Source organism: Lithobates pipiens, unplaced genomic scaffold, assembly GCF_037356315.1.
Source record: "Lithobates pipiens isolate NorthernLeopardFrog02 unplaced genomic scaffold, aLitPip1_a1.2 Scaffold_16, whole genome shotgun sequence".
NCBI classification, from domain to species: Eukaryota; Metazoa; Chordata; class Amphibia; order Anura; family Ranidae; genus Lithobates; species Lithobates pipiens.
In genome coordinates this window covers 144,245,565-144,264,794 of record NW_027507748.1, presented here as the reverse complement: position 1 = coordinate 144,264,794, position 19,230 = coordinate 144,245,565, and the positions used below count along the sequence as shown (strand labels likewise).

At 41.8% G+C, this 19,230-nt stretch overlaps 1 protein-coding gene across 1 annotated transcript in view; it reads right to left on the bottom strand.

Moving 5' to 3' along the window:
• Positions 1 to 19,230, bottom strand: part of SERPINF2 (serpin family F member 2) — a 101,101-nt gene that overhangs the window by 30,318 nt on the left and 51,553 nt on the right. Inside the window, exons 3-4 of the mRNA XM_077480570.1 lie at positions 18,171 to 18,591; positions 10,576 to 10,719 (exon numbers count right to left, since the gene is read on the bottom strand). Of these exons, the coding sequence (XP_077336696.1) occupies positions 10,576 to 10,719; positions 18,171 to 18,591 (565 nt within the window). The remainder of the gene's footprint in view (positions 1 to 10,575; positions 10,720 to 18,170; positions 18,592 to 19,230) is intronic.

The following is a 19,230-nucleotide window of genomic DNA, read 5'->3' as shown; positions in this document are numbered from 1 at the left end:
CTTTTTCAGAGATTCCTTACTGCTCAGATATTTACCAAGCTTGATATACGGGGGGCCTACTATCTTGTTCGCATCCAAAAGGGTGACGAATGGAACACACTTCGGACACTTTGAGTATTTAGTAATGCCATTCAGATTGTGCAACGCCCGACCACATTTCAACATTTTGTAAATTATATTTTCCCAGAATATTTAGACTACTTTGTCATCTACCTGGATGACATCCTTATATTCTCGACTACCCTGGAGCTCCATCGTGCACAGGTGAAGACAGTTCTGCATACGCAAGAGAAAGCACAAACTTTACATAAAAAAGCGGAAAGTGTGATTTTGAAAAGTAATCAATACAGTTTCTGGGGCTAATTATCTCCACTGGTGATGTAGCAATGGATCCTCAAAAAGGTGCAGGCAATCCTGGACTGGCCAACACCATTGGATAAGAAGGGAGTGCAAAGATTTGTGGGCTTCGCAAATTTCCATAGGAGGTTCATAAAAAAACTTTTCTTCCATCATCTCACCTATGAATGAAGTAACCCATCTACATGCTCGGTTCCTGTGGTCTCCAGAAACCCTCTGCCTTTGATGAGCTAAAATCATCATTTACCTCTGCACCAATCCTTCAACACCCTGAACTCTTGGCCATTAAAACTGCTCTGGAGGATTGTTGCCATCTCCTTGAAGGTGACTCGCACCCATTTATGATATTCACGGATCACAGAAACCTAGAGTATCTTAGCACTTGTTGGAAGTGAATAAGAAGTAACGTTATATATCTAAGGTTCTACACATTTGTTGATACAGCCGAACTCAGCCATGTTGATGTTTGCATGACACATGTTTAGAATGTGTAGAGGAATGTGGCAGAATCTGCATATCAAAGGAGTTACCTTCAGCCCAACTGGTGCACACAAGCTTCAAAGAGATTGATGACAAAGACGGCCCAGGGCACATCAGATGGGACTGGCCACAAAGCCAAGTATGGCAATATTAGGAGGGCTGTCATGTGAACACTGATTGGTCCAAACCAAATGGGACTGGCAGTAGGGTGTGGTATGGCTGAGGTATGTTTGACAAAAAGATTTGCGACCATGAGGTCTTCCTCTGTCCCTCTTTATTCCATCATGAGGTGTGGCTGCGAAGGTCGGATAAGTATGGCGTATATTATACTTTGATTGTATGCCATGTATTATTGTAACTCCTATTAATACCTTATGCACGCTGTATTATTTCCTTGGGAAATAAATGAGATTTAATTGACCTTAAACGTGTATTGATTTCATAGCCAAGGGTGATAGCATTGTGGTATTAACAATAACATGTGCTCAGCGTAATAGATTGATAGATTAGCTGAACTATAGGGACTAAACAAAGGAATACATAACTGATGATAATAAGAATAGAGTGTATTGATCAGTTACTTCATTTGGCACCCCAGAAGGCGTGTAAAACATATTTTTACACAGAATCCACAAAAATCTAAGGTATTTTTGTTTGAGTCCCTGTAAGCACAGATGCTCAAAGCCACCCAGAACTGGAAGTCATCTTTAGTGTGGACAAGATTAGCGCTGGCTCGCGAATTCTGAAACCACGCTTGGATGAGCAGGAAAATTCTGTGAGATATTTCACTGGTATAAACGCACGCGTAAAACCTGGTGAGAATTGTGACTGATATATACATATATATATATGTACATTATTGTTGTGTTTGCTGCAGAAACTGTAACCAGAGGGCAAATTGCCGCACTGGCGAGATAAGGGACTGATCATCCCTGGTTATGTGATATAACCGCAGATTGACAGGATAAATCATACAATTTTGAGGGAAAAGTGGAAATATCCACGTGATTGTGAAAAAAAAACTTTCTGCCCCAATAGAAATTCCCTATGACCTGCTATCGGGTAGAAGGACATTGAATAAGAGTGTGTTCTCCTACAGAAATTCGTGGGTAAACGGATTTGTATTTGTTGTTTGTTGTTGTTGTTTTTTGTATTTGGAGGGGGACTACAGGTCAAAGCTAGCTTCTAAACAGCTTCCTCTATGTCTTTGTGTGCTTGGTATCTGATTGTTTAGTGTATTGCTAATGCACAGTGTTGGTTAGAGAGTGGCAGGAATTACCATACATCTTTGAGAAAAAAGTGGGGGAAGTATAGGTTTTTATTTCTACACACGTGAGAGTGAAATAGCTCTGGTCCAATAGAAGACCAAGGCATTGATTAAGAGTGTGCCTTGTGTCTTGTATGCTGTAGAACCACAAGTCACTGGAAATTTAAACGGTTCGTATTTATTTATTTTTTTGTTGTCCATTTGTTATCTGTTTTCTTTTGTCTAAGCAAGATTGCTCAACCAGTTGGTGTGGATAGGCTAATTAGCATATCAATGGAAGCCATTGAAGGTTTCGTTAGCAAGCATGGTGGGATTAGATTTCAAATTACTCACAAAGGTAAATTAACATATCAGTTTAATGAACTTTTAAAACAATGTGATACACATAACAGTCGCATATTTAATAAATCAAAAAAAGGCAGGAAACAGAGAATGGCCAATGCCTTATGCATGTTAATGAGAATGAAAGAAATTGCGGAACAAAAAGAATTAGAATGGTTTGCTGATAGAGAAAAAGTGATGGAACAGGTAAGGGATATATCAATCAGGATTGAAAAGGCTGATGCGGATGCTTGTAGTCGGATTAAACAATTAGTGGCTGAGAAATGTGTATTGCAACAGAGATTAGATGAATTAGAACAAACGTGTAAATTGAGAGAAAGTTGCATTGCCTCTTTGAATCAAAGGGAGGCTGAGAATTTGCAGGTTATCACAAGGCTTAAGGCACAAGCAGCCATAATGGAATTATCCTCCAAGTGTGCAATAGTGGAGGTACCCTCCACACATGCTCAGTGTATAGAAAAGCCAGAAGTGAAATATGAAGAAAACCCGTATGCTATTATCACTGCAAATGATAGTAATGTGATGGGAATCGATGTGGAAGAAGCAAATAAAGGTGGGATAACTGCACTTGAAATTGACTCAGGAGTTGACACTTCGGATGACTCCTCATACAACGAAAGTGTAAAGTCTGTGCATTCCAATCGCAGTAATATTATCCAGCAATGTGGATTTCCAGCGCCATATGCTAAAAAAATGGCCTATGCAGGGAAACCAGAACTAAAATGTTTTTTGTGTAAAAGGGGGGGTCACACTTCAAAATATTGTCGGGCGGCGAATAATGATATCGAAAGGAAATTATACCCGAAAACGACCCCAAGGCATCATGTGTGTTATTCAGCCAGGTGGGGTAGCCATCCACAGCACGGAACCAATAGTAATCAAACCCATTTCCCGTGTAAAACGCAAATGCGGGGTCTAGAAACTAAAAAGCAATATGTAGGACAGTTGTGTAGAGTCAAAATGGAGATAGACGCATGGTTACTCAAATATAGCACTGGGGGAAACAATGTTAGCAGAACTTAGTGAGCTGCAAGCATGGTAAGAATATTCTGGTCAATGTTTCCCGGCTATGAAAAAGGTTTGATGTAAGTTTCAGGCTCAGAATATGATAGAGGACCTGGATATAGATATACATTTTTTTTTGTTTTGTACTTTTAGGGATAAACCCCTGAATTGGTATTGTGGTTTTTCTTTTGTGTGGTTAAAAGATGTTTCTGTTATGAGTTTTTTAATCTTGTGTTTCTTTACTCTTCTCTTATTGTCAGTCTTTGTAAACTTTTCCTGAGTATCCAATACTGCTGATTAACATAAGAATTGTGTGTAATCACTTGTGTGTTCCTTTTTCCAGAGACCAGGAAGAAGTTAAACTGATTCGTATACGGACATTTGCATTTGTTTGCAGGTCTCTCAAAGTAACAACAGTGGTAAAATATAACAGAACAGGGGTTAGGTTATTGTAAATGCATAATCGATTATCACATGGTACCATGAGCTCATTAGTTAGTAATTGTTTGCAAACAATGAAAAATAATAGTACTAAAAAGAGTTACAAATGAAGCTAAAATGTTGTGATGATACATATGCTTTGTTTTGTTTTTGTTTTCCCCATTAACTAATTGTATTTCAGATTGGAATAAGCACTCTTTGCAGGAGAAAAGTCCATGGATGTTAACTAAAAGTTGAGTGTTTGTCATTGTTTTATGATGGTTGTCTTGTCATGTTGTTTGTGTGATCATGGCCAGATTTTTAATTTTTAAAAAAAAAAAAAAAAAATTATTTTTATTTTCATTTTTTTTTTTTTTTTATTTATTTTTCTTCTAAAAAAATTTTTTTTTGTTGATATTGGTTTAGTCCTCTATGTTAGTTATATTTTTATTCAGGTGGAAAAGTAGTAGGTCTAATCCACCTGAAAGGGGGGGAATTGACAATGCCCTCAGTTAGAACCAGTCACCTGAAAAGGGGTAGTGCATACATCGTAAAGATACAGATAGATGCATTGTTTTTTTTAGTTTGTAAAATTTGAAGTTTTTGAGAAGCAACACTGACGTTCAGTTTTAAACGTTTTTTGATCATACCATGGGGATCCATTTTACAGTGGGTGTAGCCTAAAGAGGTCATGGTTGTTTGGATAGTTTGGTCAGAGTTGCAGAAGCCAGGAATACTGAGGTCCTGAGCTCCAAGGAGGGAACTATAAGTAAACATGGTAAGCGAGCAGATATTGTGGATAAGAATTTGATACTGCTCTTGTTTTTCACTTCCAGAATCCAAGTGGAGCGAGAATTGGAGAGGCTTCTGGAACATGGATGACAGATGATCATCTGGTTGGCAGTTTGTCTGTGCCACACCATACCACAAATTAGTTCCAATAAACATCAGGAGAGAAGGAAAACTGAAAGATTCAGATTAATACCTGTTTTTTTTCGTATGGACAATTTGGTGCTAATGCTGAATCTGAAAGACTGTGCCTAGCAAGAGAACTTGTGAAATATTTTTGCTGAAGTCTCTCCTGATGAATGCAAACATGTTATTTATACATGTGCAATGGGTTGGAGGTTGGGGAAGAGTTATGACACATCCAATCTGTCAAAACATGAAAATGTAAAATATGTGTTTTTTTGTTGGAAGGAGGAATTGAAAGAAGAAAGGTTTTAATGTATTACATGTATTGGTGTAACGGAGTTAATATGGTGCAGGTACCCAGGAGGCATACTGGCGCTTATGCATAATAAGGTAGCTGTGGATCAGACTAAAGGGTGCCAGGTGACACATCAATGGGGGAAAACTTCCTCGTAGGGGTGGTGTCTCAATCCTAGCGGTCCTAGAGAGAAGCTTTCGGTTACAGGACATGCGGGACACCAGAACTAGACATGAGGAAGATACGCCCGGTTGGTGTCTCACCTGAGAGGTTGAAACCCTGCACAGATAATGCCAGTAAATACACACAGGAGCATGCTCCGTTAAAATAAAGGGAACAAACGCTGGCTACCAGGGTACCGTAGGACTTCACCACATGGTGCTGCAACATCTCATGGTGGTTGACAAAAACCTATCACCCTATATGTGCTGAGTATACACTGAATCAGGTGCGGTTATTGTACCAGTGACTTACTCCCAGAGATGAGAATGAGGTCCATGCAGGATGCTTATTTCTGAGGAGTAACCCGAAAGAGGAGGGATGTATTCAGCACTATATTGGGGGGGAACAATAGCTGGGATGGGTGTTGTTAATGGAGGGGACATCAGCCTCCTGAGGAACAAACTCACAGCCATAGCTTCAGAGAAGGAGCGTGACTTTGTTACCCCGGGAGATTGGTGGTATCCTTGATAACATTCAATGAAATCACAGAAACACTCAGGTTAGAGTGGCTCCGGATTTTGTCAACCATGTTGAGAGGTTGGTAGGGAAGACAGAAACCTGTCATTGGCTCTGGCGCGCACTCTGTGGCAGGTGGAAATATCAGCCAACATCAAGCTGATTATACCGTCTCTGTATGAGGGGCAGTGGCCTGATGAGTTAGCGTCACCGCTCAGTAAGATTTTGCCAAAACACGTTGCTTACACTAATCCAAAATAGTGGTCGAATGCCTGTATGGGTGGTACTAAGTTGGATTGTGAAAGGAGTTATGCTGTATGTTCTCATATACAGAAGTGCAGACTTGGTCTGTATATTTGGTGGCATCAATGGGCTTACTGACTGGGGACTCTCTCTTGTTGCATTTGAGGCTATATCACACATGTGATCAGAGAAGATGAACGCTGGAGGCAGGTTGATATTTCCCTTTGTCGGAAGCATGACCATGATGTCCTTTGTAGGCCAGGTCAATACATGGGGATGAACGAATAATGTTGGGAGGTTATTTCTCTCTGTATTCTGGATGGAGAGGTCATTGCTGGGAAGGCACCCAGGTATTATTTAGGACATAGGCGAGTTTTTGTTTCTTTGTCCTAAAGAATACCGGTGTAGTGTTAGTCAAGGGACTAGAGGGTTCCTTGAACCTAACCGTAGGTAGAGGTGCATGGTATACAATGGGCATGATCTCTGAAATCCAGGCACAGGGGTGGAATTGTGTGGGTTTGGTAATTGTTGTAAACGTATATGTGTAGTTAAGCGATATTTATCTAGAAGGGTCTCCCATTTGTCTATGCAAGTTGAGGGACGATTTGACGGTGAGCTCTCTGTGTACAAATTGGAGACATTGCTGCCAAGTCAGAGCCCTGCAACGCCGCTGCGAGCAAGCCTGCCTAATCCCGACCCGTAGTTACAGTAAAAGGTTATAGGAGGTTGGGAGCGGGGTGCATAATGCATATATATGTATATATTACGGTAATAAGGATTGATGTGCGTGGTATAATGTGACCTATGGGTATTGTAGGCTAGTAATATGGGCAAGAAAGGCCCTCCTCAAGACTCTGGGTCTGAAAGCTGGGTGATATGTTGCTCTGAATGGGTGCTGGTGAATGGTGAATGAATGGACACCCCTTGCCTGTACTGCCGTCCTGAAGATACCCAAGATGCAGAATGGTGACATGGAAGCTGTCGCTGAAGAGTGGTGGAGGTGTGTCACTCAGTGGCAAAGCGGCACGTGTTGGGAAACATCACATGGTAAAACAATTATGGACTGCTCCATAGGACCTGCTTCGGGACACGTTGAAAACACAGCGTGGTAAGACAATTGTGTACTGTTCCATGCGTTACACGATCTAAGGACTGTGCTACAGGTACTGGTTCGGAAGCACATGTTGGGGAACCACACACGTTGAGACAGTTATGGATTGTTCAGAAGGAGCCGTGTCTAAAGAAGGGTGGTATGCGCCTTTTAGGCGCAAAGCGGCATATGTTGGAAGTGAATAAGAAGTAACGTTATATATCTAAGGTTCTACACATTTGTTGATACAGCCGAACTCAGCCATGTTGATGTTTGCATGACACATGTTTAGAATGTGTAGAGGAATGTGGCAGAATCTGCATATCAAAGGAGTTACCTTCAGCCCAACTGGTGCACACAAGCTTCAAAGAGATTGATGACAAAGACGGCCCAGGGCACATCAGATGGGACTGGCCACAAAGCCAAGTATGGCAATATTAGGAGGGCTGTCATGTGAACACTGATTGGTCCAAACCAAATGGGACTGGCAGTAGGGTGTGGTATGGCTGAGGTATGTTTGACAAAAAGGTTTGCGACCATGAGGTCTTCCTCTGTCCCTCTTTATTCCATCATGAGGTGTGGCTGCGAAGGTCGGATAAGTATGGCGTATATTATACTTTGATTGTATGCTATGTATTATTGTAACTCCTATTAATACCTTATGCACGCTGTATTATTTCCTTGGGAAATAAATGAGATTTAATTGACCTTAAACGTGTATTGATTTCATAGCCAAGGGTGATAGCATTGTGGTATTAACAATAACATGTGCTCAGCGTAATAGATTGATAGATTAGCTGAACTATAGGGACTAAAACAAAGGAATACATAACTGATGATAATAAGAATAGAGTGTATTGATCAGTTACTTCAGCACTGCTAAGCGTTTAAGACCTTGACAGGCTCAGTGGGCTCTGTTCTTTGCTAGGTTTAATTTCCATATTATCTACTGCACTGGGTCCAAAAACAGGAAAGCTGATGCTTTGTCCCAGATGTTTCCCGATATTCCCCAAGAAATGGCTCCCAGCACAATCCTGTCTCTGCAAAACTTCCTCATGAACCAGACTTGAGTTCCTCACTTAAGCAGGCTTCTTCTCAATGCTCAGAACCAGAGGCAACTTCCCTAAGAAACCAGGAAGGGTTCCTTTGGTATCAAGATAAAATCCTTGTCCCTCAGCAGGCCAGAATCCAGATCCTAAAGACTTTGTATGATCACCAACTTTCTGTTTCGCACCCCGAACTTACTTGGGGGTGCGAAACACTTTAGAGCTCATTCACCGATCTTTTTGGTGGCCTACCCTGAAATCCGATTGCAAGGAATTTGTCAGCTCCTGCACTACCCGTCAGCAGAATAAGGGGTCCAACATCAAGTCTTGGGGTTTGTTACGTCCATCGCTGGAGCAACCATGGAAGGAAATATCTATGGACTTAATAGTAGAGCTTCCTCTCTCGGAAGAGTTTACAACCATCCTGGTAGTTGTGGATCGTTTGTCCAAAATGGCACACTTCTTACCCATGATGGGACACAGCGAAGACCTTCATTAAGGAATTAGTCAGATTACATGGCTTACCTATAAACATTGTTTCCGATAGAGGGGTGCAATTTACCTCTAGGTTCTGGAGGGAGCTCTGCAGAATGCTTTCCACTAAAGTATGTCTATCTTCAGACTAACATCCCCAATGCAATGGTCAAACCAAAAGGCCTTGCCAAATCTTAGAACAATATCTATGCAGCTTCTGCTTTTTTTCCCAGGACAATTGGATCTCTTTACGCCCATGTGCAGAGTTTGCATACAACAATTCAGTCCATACAACCACTAATCAGTCACCTTTCTGGGCCAATTACGGGTTCCATCCCTCATTCTTGCCCAATGTCATTCCGGAAGCGTTAGTCCCAGGAGTTCGGGACAGAATAAATTCCATCCAGGCTAACTACCAAACCCTCCAGGGAACCATGCAAAGGGCCCAAGAAAATTATAAGTTACAGTATGACAAGAGGAGGTGAAACCCTGTCTTTAAGGTTGGAGACAAAGTATGGCTCTCCAACAAATCTTAGGCTTCCTTGCCCCTACCAGAAGCTGGGACCAAGGTTTATCGGTCCATTCATAATTAAAAGGGAAATTAACCCAGTAGCATTTGAATTATCACTACCAAGCTCTTATAAGGTCCATCCAGTATTCCATGTTTATTTATTAAAATCTGTTTTTTCTAGTCCTTTTCCAGGAAGAGAAGAAGCTCCACCTCCTCTAGTATCAGTGGGAAATGAAACAGAGTATGAAGTAGGACAATTCAATTCCATATTAAATGGAAAGGTTACTCTGTAGAAGAGAATTCTTGAGAACCAGCAGATAATATTCACATCCCTAGACTGTTGGAGGTTTCAAGCCAGATACCCCGAAAGGGCCAGATTGGGCATCCAGAGGCGGCCCTTTTGGGGGGGGGGGCACTGTCAGGGTAATGGCCATTGGACGGGTAATCCTGCCAGTATCCATCATGGTCATGCCAGGCGAATTCCCATGCGCGCACATAGGTGTATGACGACGGGCGCACGCATCGTGGTAATCTGGTAATCATTGGCACCCTGTCCTATTTAAGCAGGTTGCTAGATTATCGTCTCCTGTACCTGCCATCTGTATCTGCTTCCTGTTACTACCCGGCTTGCCTGACTTCTCCTGCTCTCCGACTGCATCGACTCCTGGCTTGGACCTGACTATTCTCCAGTCTCCACATCTGTACCTTGATTGTCCACATGGTGTTTGACACCTGGCTTGGCTACTGACTCTGTTCCTGGTTATCCTGCTGTACCTCATCTCGGACTGATTTTTGCTGTGTATGACCACTGGATTGGCTTGACTGTTCCAGGTTGCTCTACTGCTCCTTACCTGGGATCTCTCCTCGCACAGTTGCCCTATCAGCTTATCCAGCACACCCCAGCTGCTCTCTGCTACCCAGCAACAGCACTTGACAACCCGTTCACCTTTGGGCACCGTACTCCCTGTCTCATTCCCAGGGATACGCTGCATTTAGCCGCAAGGGACGGCCTCTCAGCAATCCATCTAGGACTTGACACTCGGCCACTTGTTCAGTTCCTTAAGCTCTTGCTGTCTCTCTGGTTTGCCTCAAGGCACAGGTAGTATTTTTGAGAAAATCACATTTTCTTCAATCTATTCCCCAAGTCGCTGGAATCATTTTATAGGACTCTTACTTTGTCATTGATTTGTCATTGGTTCCAATGTGTACCATGACAGCTGGGTCCTCCCCAGCCTTAACCAATCATCTGTCCACCTGCTCCGCGATGTGCCGAACCCAAGCATCTGGTAAACAACATACTGTTCGGCATACCACAGTCTTTAAGACAGATTGCCCTCTCTGTCCTCCTTTTACTTTTAATATGCATGAAAACAAAATCCATGAAATATGCATGAAAATGAAAATAAATCCACGTGAAGCCCAGAGGGCGAGTATTGGGTGACCTGAACTCACTTTTGTCGACATACATGCAAGAAGCTATACTTAGCGCAGTCTGTACTAGCCGCTTTGTAACTTTGTGCATCTTTTCATGAAGGCATGGCAAGGATTCCACATGGAGTGTCTCCAACAGCTTTTTTTCGGTTTCCTTCTCTGCACCTAAACCAGAAAAAGATCAAACAGGGTGACATTACAGCAACTGTTATACTTCTGGGGAATTTTGACCCCAGACCCTTAAACCAATAGGTGTTAGTAAGTTAGCAATGCTAATTTGGGGGGACACATGTACAATTATCTTGGGAAGCATGCATGGTCTAAGGTAGGGTAAAATTCAAGTCAAGTACTATACCTTCATATCAATATGAATTGCGAAGCAAACAAACCTAAACCCTAAAAACTAGTGCAACAAAAATATATTCAGTGAACTAAAAGTCCAGAAATATAGTCCAAAAATTCTGAAATCTTGGTTATACCAATATCCTCTACCTCCGTGCTCAGCTCTCAAAGCACCAAAAAAAGCTCCCCAGATTTGCATGACCCCATATTTCTAAGGTTGTCATAGAATGCTTATCCCCTGTCTCTCCTCCAACAGGACCTCTGCTGCACATCTCGCTGTCCAAAAACACATTCAATACACTCTCTCCTCCAGGTAAACCCTTGTTTGGTACTTTGGGCACGGAGGTGGAGGATATTGATAGAACCAAGATTACAGACTTTTTGGATAATATGTTCATTGAATTTATTTTTGTTGCACTCCTTTAGGGGTGAGGTTTATTTCACATGCTTCAAATAGACACCATGTCAGGATTAGGTTTGCTTTAAAATTCATATTAATATGAAGGTATATATGTGAATATTCAGATTCTTAATCAAGCCCAAATCAAGGATGGTTTTATTTCAGTGTCCAATAAGACATGCCTGAAATTTTGAACAGTCAGTTTAAAACTTTCAGTCTTCAACACCCATTTTTAAAGCAGGATTTAACTTGTGGTCATAACCCATAAAAGTATTATATTGCAGCTTACCAGTCCTTAGATGTGGGGGCTGCATGGTTTTAATTTTTCAGGATAAGAATATTTCCAGCAACTATATAAAACACCTGCTGATATGGTCGGAAATGCAGTGTCTCACTTCCTATGAAATTAACTCAAATCAGAAACAATGTCATCTTTCTTCCAAGCTCTCTCTCTCCGATTCCATTGTATGCCATAAAATGGAGAAGAGAGGAACATGTATGTAGTCCATATCAAGGGAATAGCCTAGTGACAACCATGGCTCCCCCCATAGATGGAGTGAGCGAGTGTAGCCAGCCTAAGACAAATCCTCCCAGAATTACATTGTAAAAATAAAAGCAAAGACAACCAATTCAGCCACCTCAAACAATACGTTTTTAACATATTTTTGTTTTAAAAAAAAGTACAACTATGGACTATCAAAATGAAATATGATGCAGTCTGTCACTGGTGTTAACACAGCAGTTTAGGTTTTCCCCGTAACATAATATCTGCTGATCCATCATTTTTCCAGTTCCTTTAACAGGCCGAACTGTCCAGGAAATGTTTCAGTCACAGGCATTGGAACAAGCCATTTAATGCTTGTTGGGTGCTTACAATGGTCAGCTTTTAGTGAAGAAATAATAAACACATTGCTGTAACTGTTTACCCACTTCAAAATGGTGCACCTTTACCCCCATCCTGCCCAGACCAATTTTCAACTCTCAGCACGGTCACACTTTGAATGGCAATTACTCATGCAACGCTGCACCCAAAAAAACGTTATTTATTTTTTTTTTTTAGATGGCTAGAGCTTTCTTTTGATAGTATTTAAAAATCGCCAAAACTGGTTGTTTTTTTTTTGCTGTTTAAATAAAAAAAAAAAAAAAAAATATCAAAAATTTGGGAAAAAAAATAAAAGGTTTTAGTTTCGGTTCTAAAAGTTTGCAAATAAATCTTTCATAAATTTAGGGCAAAATGTATTCTGCTATTACAAGGCTATAGTCCTCCAGAGTATACTGAACTGGCGCTTCCACATTCAATCCAAACTAGGGGTCTCCCTAGAAAAATATATGGCAGGGAGAAAGCTGGCCTATGCACCATGGCTGGCACAGGAACACAGGGGGCTGTCTACCTCTACCTCTCCGCTGACGACCCAGGCCCTGAAAACCTGGGACCGACTCAATGCCAACTTGACTTGGCACTGGCACCCCCTGTATCCCCACTGGGAGGTTACCTATGGTTCCTGCCTGGTAAACAAGCAGCTTTCTTTGGCCCATGGGTAGACAATTGTAGCACCAGTTGTGGTAAATGAATGCAGGACAGTAAACTAATACCCCTCGACACCCTATGAGATGGAAGGGGGAGTTTCCCTATGGACTTCTGGCGATTTAGGCAACTCCACCATTTTTTCAAAACACAAGGAGACTCCATACTAGACATCTCCTCCCTCACACCTGTCAAATGCCTCTTCATAGCAGAAGAACCGATCCCACAACCACATGGTCTCTGAACTTTACCAACTGCTTAACTCTGCATCTCCCGCAGTGAAGCTTGCTTACATTAAGGCCTGGAAATGGGACTTAGAGATGGTTTTCACCCCCGCCCCACTATCCTACCAACTTGCCAGATCCAGCTCAATTGACTCCAAGGCGCAGGAAATTAATTACAAAATACTGATCCGCTGGTACCGTGTACCGGCAGACTTCGCAAAAATATACCCATCCACATCGGACCAATGTTGGAGAGGATGCAGTCACAAAGGCACCCTTCTGCATATTTGCTGGGATTGCTCTGTGATCAGACCTTACTGGGAAGACATTAATTCCCAAATCAAAGAAATGATGGCCATAGACATCTCTCTCTCCCTGATTCACTTCCTGCTACACATTCCTCCCATGCCAATGAGCCAGTACAAGAAAAGTATACTGCCTCACTTGCCATAATGCAGCTAAACAGCTACTCCACATACTCTGGAGGCATCCACAAATCCCAAACACGGAGGAATGGCCTCACAAGGTGGGTGACATCTGGGAGCCTGAGGATTGGATCGCAACCTGCAGGGGGACCCGTGACCGCTTTGCCTGGCAACCTGGCAGCCATGGACCATGTATGTCTCTGACCCGGGCCATATACCCTCCAGTTTAGATGTAGCCCTCCTGGAACTGGCGGAACCATCCCTGAAGGTGCACCCTCAAGGCCCACAGATGGGAGCCAAGAGCTGAAAGGGCTCCAACACACCAATACATCATTTAACTAATCGTGGGAAGGGGGCCGGGATGTTTTTTCCTCTCCTTTTTAGTTCTCTAGCATGTGTGGAGAGGTCGATGGGAATCGGAGCGGAGGCGGAGTCGGACGTGAGGATACAGGCATGCTCTAAACCAGGGATATGCAATTAGCGGACCTCGAGCTGTTGCAGAACTACAATTCCCATGAGGCTTAGCAAGACTCTGACAGCCACAAGCATGACACACAGAGGCAGAAGCATGATGGGACTTGTAGTTTTACAACATCTGGAGTTCCGCTAATTGCATATCCCTGCTCTAAACCATCTTTTTTTCTTTTCTTTTTCTCCCTTTACCACTTTCTAATATTCTATGTTTTAACTGGTTATGGCCATCTATCCACAGGTGGTCAGTATGTTAGATGCCAGGTGACGGGCGAGAAACTGACGAGTAGTTTGCCCTAACAAGAACTGGTGGTCTGATGCCATGGGTCACCCTGATCTGAAAGGGGAAAGGGCACCTCTGTGCCTCCATGGTACAGACTCCAGGACTTAGGGGGGCCTGGACGAGGGGTGATGTGGGTAGAGGTTAGCTGGGAGGCACAAATCCGCCCCCCTCCCTCCACGTGCGCCCGCCTGACCTATCCCTTAATCTCACGCGATCCCTTAATATCCCTTAATCTCACGCGATCAGCCATAAATTTTGGTACTACATAAGAAGCCGGCCAAGTTTATTATGCGCAAGAACCCCTCTTAGAGGGACAGATATGTCTAATACCCTGTCTTTCATAAATAAAGATTATTTTAAAAAAATGCTACATTTCTTTGGTAAAAATAGCCCAATAAGTGTATATTAATTTACTGTGTGTGAAAGTTAGAGAGTCTACAATCTATGGTATATATTTGAAAATGTATTAATCCTGATTTACTTGACTACATCTTGCATTACTTGAGGCCCTAAAATGCAAGAACAGAATACCTCAAAAATAACCCCTTTTTGGAAAGTAGACACCCCAAGGCAAGTTAAGAGGCATGGTAAGTGATTTGAAGTTGTAATTTTTTTTTTTTTTTTTTTTTTTACATATGATCACCAGAGCAGTAGTGTCACCATAGCAACACTACTGCTCTCTGGGGAGGAGGTCAGGATTTTTTTTTTTTTTTAATGATTGCTTATGGAGTAATAATTGCTGTAGTAAGTAATCATTTTTAACTTTGTGAATGGCATCCATTCATGCGCTGTTGTGTATTGTTGTGATTTCTGTGGGTAATCACAGCTATCACATGGTAAAGATCCGCTGTGATTGGCCCTGTACCATGTGATCACTGGGACCAATCACATAGATCCCAATAGTAAACAATGAATGTCTATAAATAAAAGCCATTGTGTACAACTGACCTGTGATTGCTGTAATTAGTCACACCAATCACATAGTACCAGGGCCAGCCCAGTTCAACGATCTGTGTTCTGCTGTTTTTGGTAGACACAGCTGGTCACAGATTGCATCATACAATGTTCACCTGGGATAATAGTGCTCTCGCCCATTTAAAACAATATGTCCATCTAAGATTACTCAGTCCTAGGCTGTGACCCTAGCATCACAGGAAGTGGAAAATAACAGATTTTCAGGAAGATGCAAAATGTAATAAATATTAAAATGTAAAAGTTCAAAATGTTACAGGGGTAGAGAAAAACAAACTGCAGGGTTTATGCTGACAACAGTCTGCATCATATATGCAATTTTGATTTGGCACAGTCAAGCTTGTAGGTCATTGTCAAATACAACATGATTGCAGGTACACTCAAATCAGTTTGAAATGGTTCGGAGTTGGAGCTGCTGACTTCCTAATCTGCGTCAGCTGCTTTTACATTCACATTGACTTGTACGAGAAGACAAGCAGTTTTGGCATGAAGAAAAACCCACGTACAGAGGCCCTAGAAAAATACCCACAAGCTCTATGGAGTACCAATCCTATGTCAATGATCGCCAATCAGATTATTGGGGGGGGTTTCTGTGCCTCGACATCCTGTGCCTTAAACCCAAATCGGGTTTTATAACCACACAGATAGGTGACCCCACAGACACTTAATGGATGTAAAAGCCAAAAGATATTTTTCAGCATGTTTTTAGCAAAGTCTCTTACCTGGAGATCCTCCATAACATCACAGGCTGACATGGATAATCCACAACCTCCCAATGTGCCTTTTGTGCACATACCATTAGTGGGCTACCCATCATGTCTTCAAAAGGCATGACGGGTAGCCCAAAGGCCAAATAAAGGGGAGTGTGTGACAGCATGACAATATTGTTGCTGATTGCAAAGTAACGGCTTTGTGTTGCTAGCCTGCAACAACATCTACAGATAATGAATTCACAAAAAATTATTTGCTTAAAGTGGTTGGTAAGCCACTCAGTGACATTCTTGCAATCAGCTCTGTTATATTAAATAATGCCCCCAGTGTACGCGTTAAAAAAAAAAAAAAAAAAAAAAAAGCTGCTGTGTACCACATCTCATAGCGCCGCTCACATGACCAGCAACCTCTCTTGATCTGACAGCAAAGAAGGTGAGGCATAGAAACCCCCGCTAACATAAGCCAGGAGGAGGAGAGGAGGGGGCGGTCAGGTGAGCGCTGATCGGCACTATAAACTGAGGAACACAGCTGCATAAAAAAAAAAAAAAAAAAAAAAATACACTGGGGATATGATTTACTATAGCAGAGCTGATTGTAAGAGTGTCATTGCAGTAGAAGGGGAGCAGATTGGCACTCACACAGCTGACAGGCAGGGAGGGAGGGGGGAGAGGACGACAGAGAAGAGCTGCGAATGACGGAGGCACGTAAACTGACAACGGTATCAGGGCTCAGCACCCATAATAACTGTGGTCAGTTTACGGGGGAGGGCAGAACAAGGCAGGGTCAGCAAGGTATTTAAGGTTATACAGAGGGTCAAATTACACAGCACAAGCACTGTGCTGTGTGACATGCTTTAAAGGGAACAGGATCCATTTTTAATTTTTTTGAGTTACAACCACTTTAAGAAAATGATCTACAGCAAAAATAGGATACCAAACATAATAAAAATTGTGTGAACTCTGCACTCAGTGATATTTACAAATCAGATCAAATTTACCGCTAGTGAAAGCGGACAGCAAACCAGTACCCACAAACCGTTTTTAAAAATAAATAATTGTGTTGCTCTCACTTTAAAAGGAAACATCCTGAAATGAAGTACAGTACATATAAACCTTCAGCTCATAATGTGCAAATTAGACCCCTTTCATACCACACCGCCCTTTGCGTCGGCAGTAAAATGGCGATATTTTTTAGCGGCGTTTTACCGCCGGATTTGCGGCCCATTTCGGCCGCTAGCGGGGCGCTTTTACCCCCGCTAGCGGCCGCGAAAGGGTTAAAACTGCCGGCAATATACCGCTCCTTCACCGCTCCAAAGAAGCTGCTGGCAGGACTTTTTTCTGACGTCCTGCCAGTGCACCGCTGTAGTGTGAAAGCCCTCGGGGCTTTCACACTACACACAATGGTGCAGCTTCTTTAGGGCGGATTGCAGGCGCTATTTCTAACGCTATAGCGCCTGCAAAACGCCCTGGTGTGAAAGGGGTTTTAGTGCAAGAAGTGACAAGTGCAAAAACAAAAATTCCTTTTTTAAACCGTCCACTTCCATAAATACCAAAAACCACCTTGTACAACGCAGCCGATGACACTCTTTTACACCAACAATGATGAAAAGGCCTCTTACCAGAAAATGTGACCCTTAAATTACAGGTGGTCTAATATGCTTCCCCAAGCAATGGATTAAAATAGGAAGAGATGTTCCTGGCCACTGACATTGATTCTGACGAAATGTGTTGGATGAAACATACGGTCTGATGTCATTGAGAATGTACGTTGAGTGGCACGGCTTTTTCATATATGTTTGCTCATTGCCTTGCTTGCGAGTATTTTATTTAATACATCAGAATGGTTTTATGGTATCATACACTATATGGAGCCTCTCTTTCTCAAAGTGGTCAATTTATAACTTGCTGTGGAGTCGATTGGTGGAGCAGAGGAGTATTCTGGGGGGCGCTTTTTGCCATTTGTTTTTATCCACCGCCTGGGGAAGCGCATTAGACTTCCTGTAATTTATAAGGGTCTGATTTTCTGACAAGAGCCTTAACTGTTGGTGGAGGTGTGTCACCAGTTGCATAATCCAAAGTGTTTTTTGGAATTCTTTTACTATTATTTTCACTGCTTAAGAACGTTACCAAAGATTTTTTTATTTTTTTTTTTTTTTTACACTTGTCATTTCTTGCAGTAATTCGCACATGAGCTAAAAGGTTATATACATTGCACCTGGTTTGAGGAGGTTTTTTTAAGAAAAAAAAATAAGCATGTCCATTACCTAAAGTCAACTGTAAGAGCCCCAGAGCAATGCTGAAAGGTGAAACAACCACATTGGGGCTTTTGGATCCCAAGTGAACTTGTTTTAAAAGGTCCGTGCTAAATTTCATCATGGCATCAGCAAATTTTCTCATCTCTGCTTGAGACAAGTCTCCATTACACGTGTTTTCTGAAGACGATATTTTCTCATCTTGGTCATCAATTGGGTCTTCATGTTTAGGAGCCACCGTTTCATCATTTTGTATTGCTGGTGTAGAAGAAGTGGTTGTAAATTCTGTTGTTGCCCCAGGATTGAGGTCTGACCAAGTGTCTGAGGTAGAGTCTACAATGTTTGAGTGTGTTGCTTTTGTGGTTAATGGAGTTGTACTAACAAGTGTTGTTCCTATTTCAGTTGAAGACAATTCCTCATAATCATTAACTTCCTGCATAGATAGATAATAAAACATATCAGTGAATTTCACATATGGGGCACATTGCTTTCACACAGATTTACCATATAGCTACCATATAACCCACTGAGTAGTAACATTTTCAACAGCAATGCAAGAGTTCTTTTTTACTAATCTGTACAATTGCATAGTGCAATGGACTCACGGGATAACAAAACACTTATGTTTATATTATAAAATCACAGCACTGCAATAGGATGTGGTGGTGTCAGATTGTACTTTTAGTGCAGCTGTCTTAGCATAGGGAGCTTTACATTTTTCAATTTCAAAAGCTTTAGGGAGGAATGTCTTTAGGTACCCAGTTTGGAACCAAATTGAATAGAATTAGAATAATTGAGGTTACAAAATCAGGAATGCTGGAATGCTGGAATAATAATTTATATGGGATATGTTTTTTTTTTCCCTTTGACCCAGAGTGACGGGGAAGATTAGAATGCATGAGGTTTTAAATATGTAATGTTGGGGCTAGACTGGTATTCGTTTTCTATTTTTGTATGCGTTTGTTTTGTTTTGAGATGCTTTTCTATGGTTTGTGTGTTTGATATTTAAAAAAATAAAAATAAAACATGAAAGATTCCACTTCCTGAACCAAAGCGTCAAAAGATATATCCA